Consider the following 16,333-nt stretch of genomic DNA (forward strand, 5'->3'; position numbering starts at 1 on the left):
CTGCTAATGGAGTAGCCATTCTTTTTTGTTGTTGTTCTTGTTTTTTGTTTTTTGGGATTTTTTTTTGAGACAGAGTCTGGCTTTGTCACCCAGGCTGAAGTGCAATGGCGCAATCTCGGCTCACTGTAACCTCCGCCTCCCGGGTTCAAGCGATTCTCCTGCCTTAGCCTCCCGAGTAGCTGGGATTACAGGCGTAGGCCACCACGCCTGGCTAACTTTTTGTATTTTTAGTAGAGAGGGCGTTTCAACATGTTGACCAGGCTGGTCTGAACTCCTGAGCTCATGTGATCTGCCTGCCTTTTCCTCCCAAAGTGTTGGGATTATGGGGGTGAGCCACCACCCCCGGCCTGTTTCTTTACTTCCTTAATAAACTTGCTCTCACTTTAGGGACTCACCCCAGATTCTTTCTTGCGCGAAGTCCAAGAACCCTCGCTTGGCCTCTGGATCGGGACCCCTCTCTGGTAACAAGTAATGTCGGTATTAAAGGTACCCCCACATATCAACGGTTTCCCTCCACAAGTCAGAGTTGGGGAGGGACAGGAGGCAGGAGGAAACCTACAAAGAGCAATGGAAAGAGAAGGCCTGGGAGCCCAGCAGGCCTGGGGTTGACTCCAGGCTCCCTTAGTGGCCTGCACAACTCAGATGACCCGTCTGTGAAGTGCAGGTCACAGTGGGCGCCCCACAGGGCTGCAGAAAGGAGTGCAAAGGTGATGCCCACGCCGGCCCAGGGCGGGGGCGCAATACATGGCTGTTGCTGCTGTGATTGCTGCAGGAAGGGAGTCATTTGGAAGGCACAAAGGAACTATAACCTACTTGGTGTCGGGACACGCCTTAAGGACGGGGCGGGGATTCCGGCCAGAGCTAGGTTCCAGCCTGGGTTGCTACCAACAGCGAAAGTGACTGCCAGGTGGCAGTAGGGTGACTTCGCCAGCTTAAGTGCTTAGCGGGCAGGCGAGGGGCGGAGCAAGAGAAGAAAACACAAAGGACGGGGAGGAAGCCCGGGAGACAGGTGGGGTACTCGGGAGGCTGGAGCTGGCCGGCCGTGCAGTCGCGGGGAGCGAGGCCTGCAGGGCTCGGCAGCGAGGGACTCGGCCTCGGAGGCGACCCTGACCACACAGGTGAGCCCCCTCCCCGGGGGGTGTTAACAGCAGGAGGCAGTGGCCTCGGGGGAACGCAGCTCCGCAGGGCAGTCCTTTGAAGGCGGCGCGGCGCAGCGGTGGCCGCCCCCCACTCTCCCCTTGCTTGGACCCTGGCGGCCCCGGCGGGGGCTAGGGGCTGAGGAGCGTGGGGTGGCGCTGGCTGCTTCTGGCCAGGGATGGCGGCGGACTCCCATAGGCTGACTCCCGGCTCCCCCGACCGGACCAGAAAGTGCGGTGTCCCCCGCCCGCCGTCCAGCCCGGCAGGCGCCCCACTCCAGGCCACCCTAAGAAGCACCCCCGCTCCCCATGCTGCGGCGCTGTTTCCTCCGCACGTCCTCCGGTCAGCACCCACGAACCCACCGGTCCCTTCCCCACCACTGAAGAAACAGAGGGTCCCCGGACCACCCCGGCATGGGGGGGTGGGAGCTACACCTGCAAGGCAAGACCCTCGGAAGGCTTGCTTTTAGGTGTAGACTGAGGACTAAGTGGGTGCCAGGGGACCTGGCCACCGAAGTTGAGAGGTATCTTTGCCTCCCAATATAGGGCAGCGGCCTAATGGCTAAGCAAAGATAATCTAATTTGGCCTGGTCAGCAAAGACTTCCTGGGAATGCTCAGGAAATGGAAGGCGTGCAGGGCCACTCTGACAGCCACCCCTTCGTACGTTCAGACTCAGCCTGCTGGGTGCTGAGCGGGGCTTTATGGAGCATCCCTCATCCTCATCTTCATCTTCATTCCTGCAACAGCCCCTCACCATTGTTGGTCCATTATGCCCACTTAACAGTGGAGAAAGCTGAGGCACAGACGGATTAAGTCATTTGCACCAAAGCGCAGGGATGGCAGGGGGAAAGAGTCGCAATTTGAACTCTGGTCTCTCTGACACCAGTACTTTCCCATGCAGGGCACTGTGGTGCCCCTGTAATCGCATTAGGCACCTGCGATGAAACTTGGTGTGAGTACGGGTCCCCTTGGCTCAAATGCCTGGAAGTTGAGTAACTGATGTAGGAAACAGAATTGTGTATAAGAGGTTCATTTCGCAGAAGAAAAGCAGAGGTAGTGGTGGAGTTCAGGGCTGCAGAATGCAGTGGCCACCGGGGGCAGGAGGAGGCTCAAAGTCCACCTGGATTATGTCCATCATTGCCAAATCCAGGGTCCACTTTTCTAAGCCATGTGATGATGTTGATGATTCACTGCCTCCTTCAGAAATTCCCTCCCCTCTGTATCAGCTATTCCTTCTCAGTCATTTCCTTGGCCTGCTTTTTTTTTTTTTTTTAAATATTTCTTTCTTCGCTTTTCGATATTCCCTTGGGCTCAATGTTCATATTCTCCAATACTGTTTTTAGACACATTTGTTCAAGTTCCCTGCTTTAACTCTCATCTCTATGATGGCAGCTCCCAACTTCATTTCTCAAGCCTACCCCTGTTCTGGAGCTCCAGACCCAAATTGTCATATATTAACAGTGGCTAATTCCACTGTTTTCCCCCACAGGCACCCAAATCCAACATTTCCAAACCCAAATTTAGCATCTCTATCAAAGATGCTAAATTCCCACCAAGGTCTTTGTTCAGGTTCCTGTAACTCCTTGCCTGCACTAGTGCACCACCTTCCAACCTGGTCCTCCTGCCCCAGAGTCCATCTACCCTCCACAGATCCTCCTGAAAGCTTAGGAGTCCTAGTTCCTTTTGTGACCTGACTAGATGGAATGAACCCTGCTTTCTTTTCTTCCCTAGCATCCCGTGCACACCTCGAGGGAACCCTTTTCATGTTGTGTAACTGTTGACTTGTCTATCTCCCCTTTTGGACTGTGAATTCCTTCAGTGGTGATCTTGTCTTATCCTTCTTCATATCCCCTGGCCTGGCACATAATCGACACTCAGTGCACAGTGTGGTATTTCACTCTATTCTAAATCTGATCTGTCCCCATTAGTGAGTGAATGTGTGTGTGCTGGTGGAAGAGGAGCACTAGAAACTGAGTTTGCAGATGGACTATGACAAAAGGAAAAACGAGTTTTCCAGATAACTCCAGTGGATCCTCAGGATGCTTTTAAGCTTGATACAAACATTCAGTCATGGCATAGTGATTCTCTTCTAGGTTCCTTAGACACTGGGTCAAGGAGTAAGCAGAGGATAAACAACTGGAAGGAGAGCAAGCACAAAGTCATCATGGCTTCAGCGTCTACTCGTGGAAACCAAGATAAAGATACCCATTTGCCACCACCAAGCAAGCAGGTATACTTTTATCTTTATTGATCAATTCATTGATTGAGACACGATCTCACACTGTCACCCAGACTTGAGAGCAATCATGGCTCACTGCAGTCTCGAACTGCTAGATTAAGTGATTCTCCTACTTGGGCTTCTCACTTAACTGGGATGAGAGGTACAGGCCCCCATGCCTGGCTAATTTTTTTTGTGGTTAGACATGAGGTTTCACTGTATTGCCCAGGCTGGTCTCAAACACCTGGCCTCAATTAATCCTCCACCTAGGCCTGCCAAAGTGCTGGGATTACAGGCATGAGCCACCATTCCTGGTCAGGTATACTTTTAATTGCAGGACCTGCCATCTGAAAAAATATATATCATAGAGGATTTTTATTAAATTTCATCTTTAACCAGTCATCTTATTTTTTTCAGTCTGGCACTTTGTTGGATGGGCTCAGGGAAAATAGGATGGGGAAGGAAAGTGTGTTTTCAGCTGCTTTGAAAAGAAGCTGACATTTAAAATTTAAAATTTTATTTACAAAATCCTTTCTATACTCTTTCCTGTTTGGAATCCAGCCTTACTAACTCTTAGATGAACTGTCAGTGACTGAAGAGGTTTCTGATAGCAGAGCAAAACTCTTAATAGACTCTAACAGAATTATATATGTTGCTTATTTATTTATATTTATTCATGCATTTATTTTTTAGAGATGGAGGTTCCATTATATTGCCCAGGCTGGTCTCAAACTCCTGAGCTCAAATGATCCTCCCACCTCAGCCTCCCAAAGTTCTGGGATTACAGGTGATATTTTGCTTATTTTTTACATTTTTATTACTGTGAGTAATCCCGCTAATCCTATGCTGCTGACAGGTGTTCCTGTTCAGGGTGGCAGAGTCCTTAATTACTAATTAGCTAGCAGATTGAGAACCCAAGTGTTAACATGGAAACAATTTTTCAACTTGTTAGGAATGGATACTGTGTATTTCAGGAATACCTCAATGAAGAAAAGAGAAAGCATTTGATGGGTCAATGGCATTCATGTTCAAGGTAAAAATAGTGTATGGAGGCAGTAATTTTCAAGGAGCAAAGTTTAGGCGAGGCAAATGAACAAATGATAGAAAGTCACAAGGAGAATTATTTGGACACCTGAGTTGCCTCTGTGAAATGTGGAGTCATCAAACATTCATGGCTATACAGAAAATGATAACCAGAGGTCCTTTTGTTTTTGTTTTTCTTTTTGTTTTTGTTTTGAGATGGGAGTCTCACTCTGTCATCTAGGCTGGAGTGCTGTGGCACAATCTTGGCTCACTGCAACCTCCACCTCCCGGGTTCAAGTGAATCTCCTATCTCAGCCTCCCGAGTAGCTGGGATTACAGGCACCTGCCACCATGCCCAGCTAATTGTTGTATTTTTAGTAGAGATGAAGTTTCACCATGTTGGCCAGGCTGGTCTTGAACTCCTGACCTCAAGTGATCTGGCCGCCTCAGCCTCCCAAAGCCTGGGATTACAGGTTGATTGCAGGACTGTAAACAATTGTGATAGCCAGGGTGTGTGCATTTGTTTATTAAGGGGAGGCAGTCCTTATTTCTGCCCCAGGCACTGCCAAGAGCAAGAGCAAATATTCACCCTGGGCATCTGGAGGCATGCCTGTGCTAAGGAAGGAAGGTAGGTAGAGACTGAGAGCAACTCCTTCTCCTGCTGCTGTGACTCACCCTGTGACTTACAGCATCTTTGCACTGTGCCTTGGGGAATTGCAGGGAGAGAAGAGGGAGGTTGCCCACTTGGGCTGCTTGTAGAGCTCCACAGACACTGGTGCCAGAGGGTTTTTCCACCCCTTTCATTGACATCATGTGTGTAAAGTGCTTGGCACAGGACCAGGCACATACAAAGTGCTCAAGAAATGGTGACCATCTTGTATATTGACATCTATTACACAGAAAGAGTCTAAAAAAGACAGTGGCAAGATCAGCACAATCAAACTACACTTCAAGAGTTAAGGAGCTGCACCTCAACCAGGAAAACACTAAAACCCTGGAGATAAATGGCAAATAACCCAAATAAATAATTCACAAACAAGGAAACACAAGTGTGACTTCTATAGTAAGGAACAGGTTAAATTTAAAAAAATATTAATGGGGCTAGGCATGGTGACTCATACTTATAACTCCAGCAGTTTGGAAAGCCAAAGCGGGACAATCACAATCACTTGAGGCCAGGAGTTCAAGACCAGCCTGAGAAACACAGTGAGCACCCCCAACCTATTTAAAAAACGTTTTTTTTAATTAGCCGGGTATGATGGTGTGCACCCATAGTCCCAGCTACTCAGGAGGCTGAGGTGGGAGGTTAACTTGAGCCCAGGTGTTCGAGGCTGCAGTGAGCTATGATGGCACCACTATACTTCAGTCTGGGTGACAGAGCAAGACCCTGTCTCTAAAAAAAATAAAAATAAAATAAAAATAAAATGGTCAAAATGGCAAATGTTATAATATGTTATAACATATATAAATGTTATATATGTATTTATTTTTCCACAAAAAAAATTAATGAGCCAATATATAAAAAAGATTACAACCCAGATCCAATTACAGGAATTGCCTGACAACTAGAGGAGAAGGGCAGTGTAGCTGAAAAATATGTAGAGATAGTCAAACACATTTGTTATCAAAGAAACAAGATAATAAACATTACTTTATACCTATCAGCTTAGAACACTGGATAATTCCAAGTGTTAGAAAATTCTTTCTTTAACTTGCTTGGAATCTTCTTTACCCCATACCTAGCTCTTACACGGGCTACGTAGCCATAAGGGAATGTTCAGTCCCTGCAGGTAGGAGTGGAGACTGCAGTCATTGAAGAGAGTGGTCAGCAAGACTCTGTCACAGGGAGAATATGCACACTCTGAGCTTTACTTCTAGATTCATGTCTGAAAAATGTTCTCTCATGGGTCCATAGAGCAACATGAGGTGGTGGGAACTTGGAGGCATTGTGCAGTTATGTAGCAGTTAGAAGCAGCAGACTAGATGAATACAGCAACATGGGTGGATCTTAAAAGCATAGAGCTGAGTTGAGAATGTTTTAAGAATAAAATATATAAAACAGTGCTATTTACATTAAAAAGATATATTCACCCAAAATAATGAACGTTTTGCAAGAATGGATAGAAATAAAACATTAAACACTCAGAATGGTTGTGATGGGCAGAGGGGAAGGAGTGGAGAATGTGGACAAGAGCGAGTGATTGAAGCTATGTACCTACAAAGCGAAAGGAATGGTAAAAGATGGGAGTTGGTCTAGATGATAGCATATGAACTTGATTGAAAAAACACTGCAAGTCTGGGCGCAGTGGCTTACGCTTATAATCCTAACACTTTGGGAGGCCAATGAGGGCAGATTGCTTGAGCTCAGGAGTTTGAGACCAGCCTGGGCAACATGGCAAAACCCCATTGTCTCTATAGTCCTAGCTACTAGGGGAGCTGAGACAAGAGGATTGCTTGAACCTGGGAGGTAGAGTCTGCAGTGAGCCAAGATCATACCCTTGCACTCCAGCCCAGGTGACAAATGAGACCCTGTCCAAAAAACAAACAAACAAAAAACACTGCAGAACCTACTATGTACCCACAGCAATTAAAATATTTTAAAATTTTTTAATAAATAAATTCCAAAAAATACTACAGAACTAATAAAAATAGTTATGCCAACCATGTCAATAGTTGCACCATAAATTATATGCACACCACTTATAAATGGGTAAAAAAAAAAAAAGCGTCCAGACTGAAAGTAAACTATATCAAATAATAAAAGGCAGTCCACAGTCTAAAAATGCATACAGAAGTTCATGTACATAGGTTCTCTGAGTGTGATGCTCGATGTCTAAATACTGTGTGCTATAGGGAAAATCTCTTTCCTCACCCAGGAGACAATGTTCAGCTGGGTGTTAAGACCAGTCAGGTGACGAGAGTGAACAGCATTCTAGGTATAGTAAACCATATAGAGGCATGGAGGTAGGGAAGGAAATGTGGCCTCAGCAGGGATTCAACCTGACCACAAATTTGCTGCCTGCGCCAGTCAGTGAATCACTCCCACTCTCCAATTAGAATTCTGCTACCTAAGTCCATCAGTGTTCCCAGTGAGAAAACACTCTTGGAAACTGATCATTGCTTTGGGCTACCTCCGGTACAGAACACACATTGTGTTACAAGTGAAGAGACTTCCCTGTTCACTTCTGGAGAAAACAAAGTGGGTGATTTTCGGATGATCTCAGTTAGCTCACCATATAACTTTCCTTACAGAGCCTGTTGTTTTGTCCAAAATCAAAACTGCACATCCACAGAGCAGAGATCTCAAAGATTATGCGAGAATGTCAGGAAGAAAGTTTCTGGAAGAGAGGTAATTGCACCTAACACTGTATTTGTGGCAGTAAACTGCCTAAATATTCATATTAGAATTGTGGTAATGACTTACGTTTGAGCAGAGACTCTGCATAAATATCTGATGAACTCTGATATTCAGGGATGTTTAGAGTTTAAATCCAAGTTCAGACCTTTTTTAAGGCAGAGATAATATCTGATTAAGGAGCACTTTACCTCACTTAGCAAACAATGATGCACACATAATTCTTCCCTTTACCAAGAATATGTGACCAAGAACGTGTACCAAGACAATTATTTAGAATTTGTTGATTCCCAAAGAGTAGACCTTCCTACATTCTGCTAGACTCTAAATTTCACAGAGTTCAGAAATAATGTCAAGTTCATCTGGAACTTCATTCTATAGCCTAGCACAGTGCCCTATTCATAGAAAATACCTAATCGTTATTTCTCAAATGAATGAAAAATGGCCACGTTCCATTAATACTTCTCTTACACTGTCTCTGAAATAACATTTTCAGCTGAGTCACTTCCTCTTTCTGAGCCTGCCTCACATAAGACAAGGGTGTGAATTCAGGCTGTGCATTAAGGTCTCTTCCAATTAAAAAAATGTGTGATTCAGTATTTGAAAATGGCATAGTAGAACCTATAGATACAGTCTTGATATTTTGCAACATTGCTGATGTGTGGATAATGTATACTTTGAAATACTCGTTTTGATTTCTTAAGTCATTCAAATTTAGTATCACCTGTTTTGGAAATAACACTAGAATTTGATATTCATTATACATTATAGGATTACTGACTGTGCTTCTAGAAATTCATGTGTTTTCTGACAACCTATGAGTTGTCAGAAAATTTAATTGGGCCCTAGTAGACTAACACTTCAGTATGACCCATTTGCCCACTATAGGGTAGATATGAGTGGGAAAATTGGTTGCTATTTGATCTGTCTTGGTTGAACTAGAAAGAGCTACATGTTTATCACTACTCTCTGCTTTTGAAAGAAGTTATTTGACACATATTGATGGACAGAACTAGAAACTGCCTTTCCCAGACTAAATTTTCTGTTTTAAAATTATAGCTAAACATTACACATGTTTAACATGAACATAGTCATCTTGTGATCTTTAATTTGGATCTTCAGGCAAATACAAATTGTAAGACAAAATGTTATGAAAAAGAAAAAGAAAGGCAAGGAACTGTCCTAGACTAAATCAAATAGGAGAATATGTGTAACGTATGATCCCTGAATTTCTGAGTTGGAAAAAGCCCACAGCTATGGGGCCAGTTGGAGAGATTTGAATAACGGTTGTGTATAAGTTAATATAATTTTTTCTTGAGTACGAGTGTTCAAGAAATATAAATGTTTTGACTATGCTAATGGTGGTGTATGTAGGAAAACATTCTAGTTTTTAGAAGACACCTGCTGAAATATTTAGTAACAGAGTCATAATGTTTGCAAATCTCAAATGGCTCAGACAAAAAAGGAAAAATTAGATAAAGCAAATTTGGCAAAATGTTCACAATTAATGAATCTAGATGAAAGGTATGTAGGAGTTTATTGTATTGCTTTTTAACATTTGTGTAGGATTGAAAATTTCAAAATATACGCATAGCTAAAAGCAACTCCCAAATTGAACAGGTAAATGTACATATACCCTAAGATGCCTTTATTATATATAGTGCTTAGAATCTTGTGCATGTTGGCATTCAGTACAAGTGGATGTTAGACATGAAGTAGAATAGGGTTCAAATTAATGCTGTGCCTCAGGGTAAGTGACTGGGGAAGATTCCAAGAAAATTCTCCATACTGCACTTAATAAATATTTCTTGAATAAGTAAAATAAGAAATGAACAAAAATTCACTGCCAAGGAAGGTAAGAGAAAAAGCTCCGAATAATTCTCCCTAACTTCTCGGTGAGGTGCCAATTTTTAAGATACCAATATTGAAGGACATTTTTGCTTTACAGCTCTGCCTTTTTCTCTTGTAAGCATGCTTGTCACCCAGGGACTAGTCTACCAAGGTAAGATTCAATATTTGTTAAATAATCTAATTTCAGAGAGCCCAGTTTTCTGTGACCCTCCTGGAAGCTTTTTGGCTCTTGACATTTATTTCTTGGTGAAGGATATTTTTCCACAGACTTCTGCCTATTTTCAGCCTAAGTCCTTATCTCCCCAGAAAGCATCCTAATCCCCAGAATTAGTGAATATATTAGGTTACATGGCAAAAGGAAATTAAAGTTGCAGATGGAATTAAGATTGTTAGTCACCTGACCTTAAAATAGGGAGAGTATCCTGGGTGATCCAGGTAAGCCCGGTGCAATTGAAAGGGTCCTTAAAAGTGAAAGGCAGGATCTGAAGGTAGAATCAGAGAGGTGGCAATGTGAGGCCTCAGCTCAACATTGTTGGTGTTGAAGATGGAGGAAGGGACCATTAGTGGAGGAATGTGGGCAGCCTCAAGAGCTAGAAAGGCAAGAAACCCTCGAGCCTCCAGATAGGAATGCAGCCCATTTAAGGAACACGGTTAAAACCTTGGTTTTCATCCGGCGAGACCCATTTTGACTTCAAGAACTGTAAGATAATAAATTTGCTTCATTTACAGGAACAACAGAGAAGCAATCCTGTGCCTTTCTCTGTGCCGGAGTCCAGTGTCTCCCAGGGCCTCTGTATATGGTTAGACAGACGGTTCCCTGCACAAATAAGGATGTTCCAGGGAGAAGGTGGGGAGAACTGAAATCCATCCTAAGCTGTGTCCACCATGCCATTTCTTTTGGCAAGAGGCTGCATCTGCCTGAGGAGGGCACCCTGTCTCCTCCATACAAGAGACTGTAAGGGCCAGCAGCTGCCTTGTATCTCCCCACATAACCTCTCCCTGCCTCTTAGCATTTTCCTGTTTTCCTCTCTGTTCTTCCTTCTTCATCTCCTCCTTGTCTCCACCTGACCAGAGAACCCAGAGACATTCCTTAGTCCACAGGTGGCAAGAAGGCACCTTATCCTGTTTAAGCCCATTTTATCAAACACTGTTGATTAACAGGATTTTGCTTTATTTTTATTATTTTTTTTAATGAGACGAAGTCTTGCTATGTTGCCCAGGCTGTCCTCAAACTATTGGGCTCGAGCAATCCTCCCCCCTAGACCTCCTGAGTACCTGGGATCATAGGCACGTGCCACCATGCCTGGCTTCTGATTATCCGGATTTTATGGGTGTCTTGGGGTTTTGTTTTGTTGGTTTTTTGTTTATTTGTTTGTTTTTGAGACATGGTCTCGCCCTCATCCACTGCAGTGATATAATAATGGCTCCCTGCAGTCTCAACCTCCTGGGCTCAAGTGACGCTCCCATCTCAGCTTCCCAAGTAGCTGGGTCTATAGACACATGACACCACACCCAGCTAATTTTTTTTTTTTTAATTTTTGCAGAGACAGTGTCTCACTATATTGCCCAGGCTGGTCTCGAACTCCTGAGCTCAAGTGATCCTCCCACCTCAGCCTCCCAAAGTGCTGGGATTACAGGCGTGAGCCATCACACCCAGGCTTGATTACCAGGATCTTAAAAGGAACATTTGTACCAGTAAATATGAGGGAAGAAGTCCTAGTTCTTTTCTGAGTCTCAAAAACCACATGTCACATATCTAGGAGAATCCCACTTTGACCAATATCATTCTTGTCCATAAAGGTCATGTATTAAATATGATTGTATTTTTACAATTTGAAGATAGCATTTTTCAGATCATTTTTGACACAGATAAAAATATTAGGGCTGGGACATCTATGGGGATTATGGGTTTTTTGTTTGTCTATTTGTTTTTGAGACAGAGTCTCACTCTGTCACTCAGGCTGGAGTGCAGTGGCGTGATCTCGGCTCACTACAACCTCCACCCGCTGGGTTCAAGCAATTCTCCTGCCTCAGCCTCCATAGTAGCTGGGATTGCAGGCCTGTGCTACCACATCCAGCTGATTTTTGTGTTTTTAGGGTTTCACCATGTTGGCCAGGATGGTCTCAAACTCCTGACCTCAAGTGATCTGCCCACCTCAGCCTCCCAAAGTGCTGAGATTGCAGGCAAGAGCCACCACACCCGGCCCAGATTATGTTTTATAAGTACTAAACTACTCTAAATCTACTGCTTGTGGTGTGAATGTCCCCTTCAAAATTCAGGGTGAAATTTATCCGCCATTGTAACAGTATCAAAAGGTGCAGCCTTTAAGAGGTTATGAGGGCTCCACCCTCATGAATGGATTAATACCATTATCATGGGAGTGAGTTCCTGATAAAAAGGATGTGTTCAGCCTCTCCTCTTGCTCTCTGTTTCCTGCACTTCCTTGCCATGGATAACCCTCATAAATGCCAGCTCTGTGCTCTTGGACTTCTCAGCCTCCAGAACTGTGAGCCAAGTGAACTGCTGTTCTTTATAAATTATCCAGCCTGTGGTATTCTGTTATAGGAACAGAAAACAGACCAAGACATCTACCATTTTTTTGCATCTATGCTAACTATTTTTTCAGAGTTTAATATCAGTTTTCTATAACATCTCTAACAAATTACCACAAACAGAGTGACTTAAAACAACACAAATGTATTATCTTACAGTTCTTGGAAATCAAAATTCTGAAATGGGTCTCACTGGGCTAAAATCAAGGCATCACCGCAGCTGTGTTCCTTCTGGAAGCTCGTGGGCTTTCTTTTCCTTTCCGGCTTCTAGAACCATGCATATTTCTTAACCAGTGGCCCCTTCCTATGACCGTAAAGTCAGCAACATTGAGCCAAATTCTTCTTTTGCTGCCATCTCTCTGTCCTGTCACGTTTCCTCTTCCATACTGAAGGATCACATTGGGCCCATCTTGATCATCTCTCTCTTTTAAAGTCATCTGATTAGCAACATCAGTTCCATTTTCTACCTTAATCCCCCTTTTGGGACCTAATACATTCACTTTTTCCAGGAATTCAGATGTGGGTATCTCTGAAAGGCCATTATTCTAACTACCACGAGTTGTACTGTTTGCATTGTAAAATAATGATATACACTGTGAATCTCCAAACGGAAACTCTCTATGTTGAGTTACTTAAAAAGAAAAGAGGGTGCACATGTACCCTAACTTAAAGTATAATTTTAAAAAAAAAGAGGATGATGACTAATCTCTTTGAACACTGTTGTCAGCCCTACCTTTGCTTGCTGTCTTTGAATCAGTCTTGAATTGTCTGTTTCATATTATTTTTCTACACATTACAGCTAATATTTGTAATTTGCCTGAAATGACTATCTGGCAGTTAAATTCAACTGAGAGTTGAATCATAACTCCTTTAAGATCTTTTTTTTTTTCGTTTTTCCTTTTTTTGTTTTTTCTTTTTTTTTGTGAGGTGGAGTCTCGCTCTGTCACCCAGGCTGGAGTGCATTGGTGCCATCTCAGCTCACTGCAACCTCTGCCTCCTGGGTTCAAGCAATTCTCCTGCCTCAGCCTCCCGAGTAGCTGGGATTACAGGCACCCACCATCATGGCTGGCTAATTTTTGTATTTTTTTAGTGGAGACGGGGTTTCACCATGTTGGCCAGGCTGGTTTCGAACTCCTGACCTCAGATGATCTGCCCACCTCAGCCTCCAAAGTGCTGGATTACAGGTGTGAGCGACTGTGCCCGGCCAAGATCATCTTTCTAAAGTCAGAATATGTATACATTTAAGACATTTTATGTCTTAAATTTTGGAGGCTTCTTTATACTTTAAGAATAACTTATAATTTAAGTTATAAAATGAAATAATAATGTATTTCTGTATTACTCCTTAGGTTATTTGGCAGCTAATCCTAGATTTGGATCATTGCCCAAAGTTGCACGTAAGTCACAGAAATAAAAAAGCAAACCAAGTGTGGTGGCTCACATCTGTAATCCCAGGAATTTGGGAGGCTGAGGCGGGTGGATTGCTTGAGTCCAGGAGTTCCAGACTAGCCTGGGCAACATGGTGAAACCTTGTATCTATTTTAAAAAATAATAATAAATAAAATTTTGAAAAAAAAGAGACATTACTAGCAACTGGAGATATGAATGTCCAGCTTAACTAAACTGCCTATATTGACTTTTTAAAAAATCAGCCTCTATTTTCTGCTACTCTGCATTTCTTAGTTCATCAGCACTTTCTGATATACAGCTTAGCAGTAGGGACTTCTTCTTAGACCATCCTTAAAGCATGGACTAAGAAGGACTGGAAGGATATATAATGAGATTATCAGTAGCAGAGCCTCTGAATGATAGATCTTTTATGGATTTTTATTTTCTTCTTTTGCCCTGGCCAGTCTTTTCAAAATGTTTTTTACAATGAATATAAAAAATGAGTAATAATTTTAAGAATCAGGGGATTTCTAATAATAGAGTAACCACAAACTTGGGGTTTCATCTTCCTTCACCTAGTATCAGCAGATGTTTTATGTGAAAAAGGACACATTTTAGTTGATAGTCTGAAACCGCATTCATTCCTAGTAGGAGGAACAGATTTGAGATCTCTTCCATAGGAGGGTCCCTCTCCCTCGTAGGCAAGATGGACTGAAACTCTCCACTACTGCAAGGCCATAAGGAAGATTAGGGGCATTTCTACCCAGTGATTTGGAAGCTGCCTATAGCCACAACCCAGCCACCTTCCCCTGCCCCTGTGGCTTCAACCATTTGCTTGACAGGTGGGCCCTCTCTGGCCGTCTGTCTCCAGGACAGCACTGTGGCTTGCTCTGTCCTGCCCCTTCCACCACCAGTTCAAAGTTGAGATGGGGAAGTCTCCAGTTCCCAATCCTGTTCTTTTTTAATAGAGATTTCCTTCTCAGAGTCTTCATTCATTGATTTAGCATGGTCCTTTTAATTTTAAAATTACCAGCGTTAATTTTTAAAGCTCTGGAAGACAACTAATGGAGAAGATTCTCAACCTTTAAATGATCTCTCTCAACCTGCTTTTACAGTTGCTGGTCTCTTGGGATTTGGCCTTGGAAAGGTATCATACATAGGAGTGTGCCAGAGTAAATTCTATTTTTTTGAAGATCAGCTTCGTGGGGCTGGTTTTGGTCCACAGCATAACAGGTTTGTAATCTGTTTGGTTGAGGGATTGTAATGTAATTATAAGAAATTAAATGAAAGATTATTCATTATTTGTAATATTAAACACACTTTTTAAAATTCACATGTTAAAAAAGTTTTAACCCTCAAGTTTAGCATTGACTTTGTTACTACACTTACCAATTTCATTTGTTTGATAAATATTTAATGGGAACCTACTGTGTTCAAACATTGTGCAAGTTTCTAAAGAATTCCTCAATGAGCAGTTATGGCTTCCACCATCACAGAGTTACACAAAACTTTAACAGATTTCTTTACTGCAGGGCTTCTCAGAGCTTTTTCTATGTTAATACTGTATATATCATGATTCTCTATAGGGGAAATAGGCAGTATGACTTTCGAGTTAATGGCATCACCTCTGCTGTTATAGTACTTGGGTTGAAAACCAGTTCTACCGCTTAACTAAGTTGTGTGACCCTGCAAGTTTCTTAAGCTCTCTGATCTTCAATTTCCATATCTGTATAAAATAGTGATCAGGATAGTTTTTATGAGATGTAAAGAATATAAATGATTATTCATGACACTCAGTAAGTGCTCAGTAAACATTAGCTATTTTTACTATAGTAGTTACATGATTAGTGTTGGGGACACATTTCTCTAAAGACCCCTCACTAGTCACAGTGGGTACTATCTGAGAAGCAGCACAATATGATGAAAACAAACTGGACTAGAAATCAAAACACTCAAGTTCTTTTTCTAACTATGTGACTTTGGAAAGCCATGTTCCCTAGTCCTGTAGTAATAGATGGGCCCTTCAATACTGTCTCTTTCTGATGAGCTGCATGAGACCCAAAGAGCTGCAGAGACCTTCTGAAGGTGACAGCATTAGCAGTAGGTAGAAAAGGGTCTCTCACCTCAGACCATCTGTTTTCCAAACCCTTACTCCTCCCATTGCAGAAGCAAGGCCACCAGAGAATCATTAATTCCATTTTTACAGACAACACTAACTTCAGTCCATCCTTGCTAAATTGTGTTTTAGAGTCAGCTTGCTGAGGAGGAATTGACCACATGATTCTGGTCTGTGTAGGAAAAAAAAGAAAAAGTATCACAAGTAAAGGAGAGAATTTTGTTGACTGCTTCCTCTTCCTCTTCAATTTCAGGAGTGTCTTTTGCAATTAACCAACTTTGGATTTCAGAATAATTATGAACACAAGACTGAAATCTACATTTTTCAGACAATGTCCATTGTGAAAGGAGGTGACTGAAGTAACTAGTTTCCAGGGCTCCTTTAAGCTCTGCGTTCTATGGTTTCATTTTGCCTTCCCACTGCCAGCCACAGCAGCCCGACTCTGGGCTTGCATTCATAGCTGATAACCAATTGCTATGCCCTATGTGAAGGGCCATTACCAGCAAATCTGAGAGGCAATAATTCACAAAGCTATCTGATTTCTTAATTTTTTTTATTTTTTATTTTTTTTTGAGACGGAGTCTCGCTCTGTCACCCGGGCTGGAGTGCAGTGGCCGGATCTCAGCTCACTGCAAGCTCCGCCTCCCGGGTTCACGCCATTCTCCTGCCTCAGCCTCCCGGGTAGCTGGGA

The 16,333-nt window shown here is 42.9% G+C and overlaps 1 protein-coding gene across 4 annotated transcripts in view; it reads left to right on the plus strand.

The window, feature by feature from the left end:
• Positions 1-836: 836 nt before the first annotated feature.
• The window catches only part of OCIAD2 (OCIA domain containing 2), a 17,191-nt gene continuing 1,694 nt past the window's right edge, over positions 837-16,333 (plus strand). The window contains exons 1-6 of one of the 4 annotated variants that reach the window (XM_011927298.1): positions 956-1,118; positions 3,240-3,367; positions 7,631-7,727; positions 9,682-9,735; positions 13,487-13,534; positions 14,642-14,759. In XM_011927298.1, the coding sequence (XP_011782688.1) occupies positions 3,302-3,367; positions 7,631-7,727; positions 9,682-9,735; positions 13,487-13,534; positions 14,642-14,759 (383 nt within the window). In that variant the 5' untranslated portion in view covers positions 956-1,118; positions 3,240-3,301. Of the gene's footprint in view, positions 1,119-3,216; positions 3,368-7,630; positions 7,728-9,681; positions 9,736-13,486; positions 13,535-14,641; positions 14,760-16,333 lie in introns of all 4 variants that reach the window. The other 3 variants (XM_011927301.1, XM_011927300.1, XM_011927299.1) reach the window with 3 other exon arrangements.

This window comes from Colobus angolensis, unplaced genomic scaffold, assembly GCF_000951035.1.
Source record: "Colobus angolensis palliatus isolate OR3802 unplaced genomic scaffold, Cang.pa_1.0 Scaffold71, whole genome shotgun sequence".
Lineage (NCBI taxonomy): Eukaryota > Metazoa > Chordata > Mammalia > Primates > Cercopithecidae > Colobus > Colobus angolensis.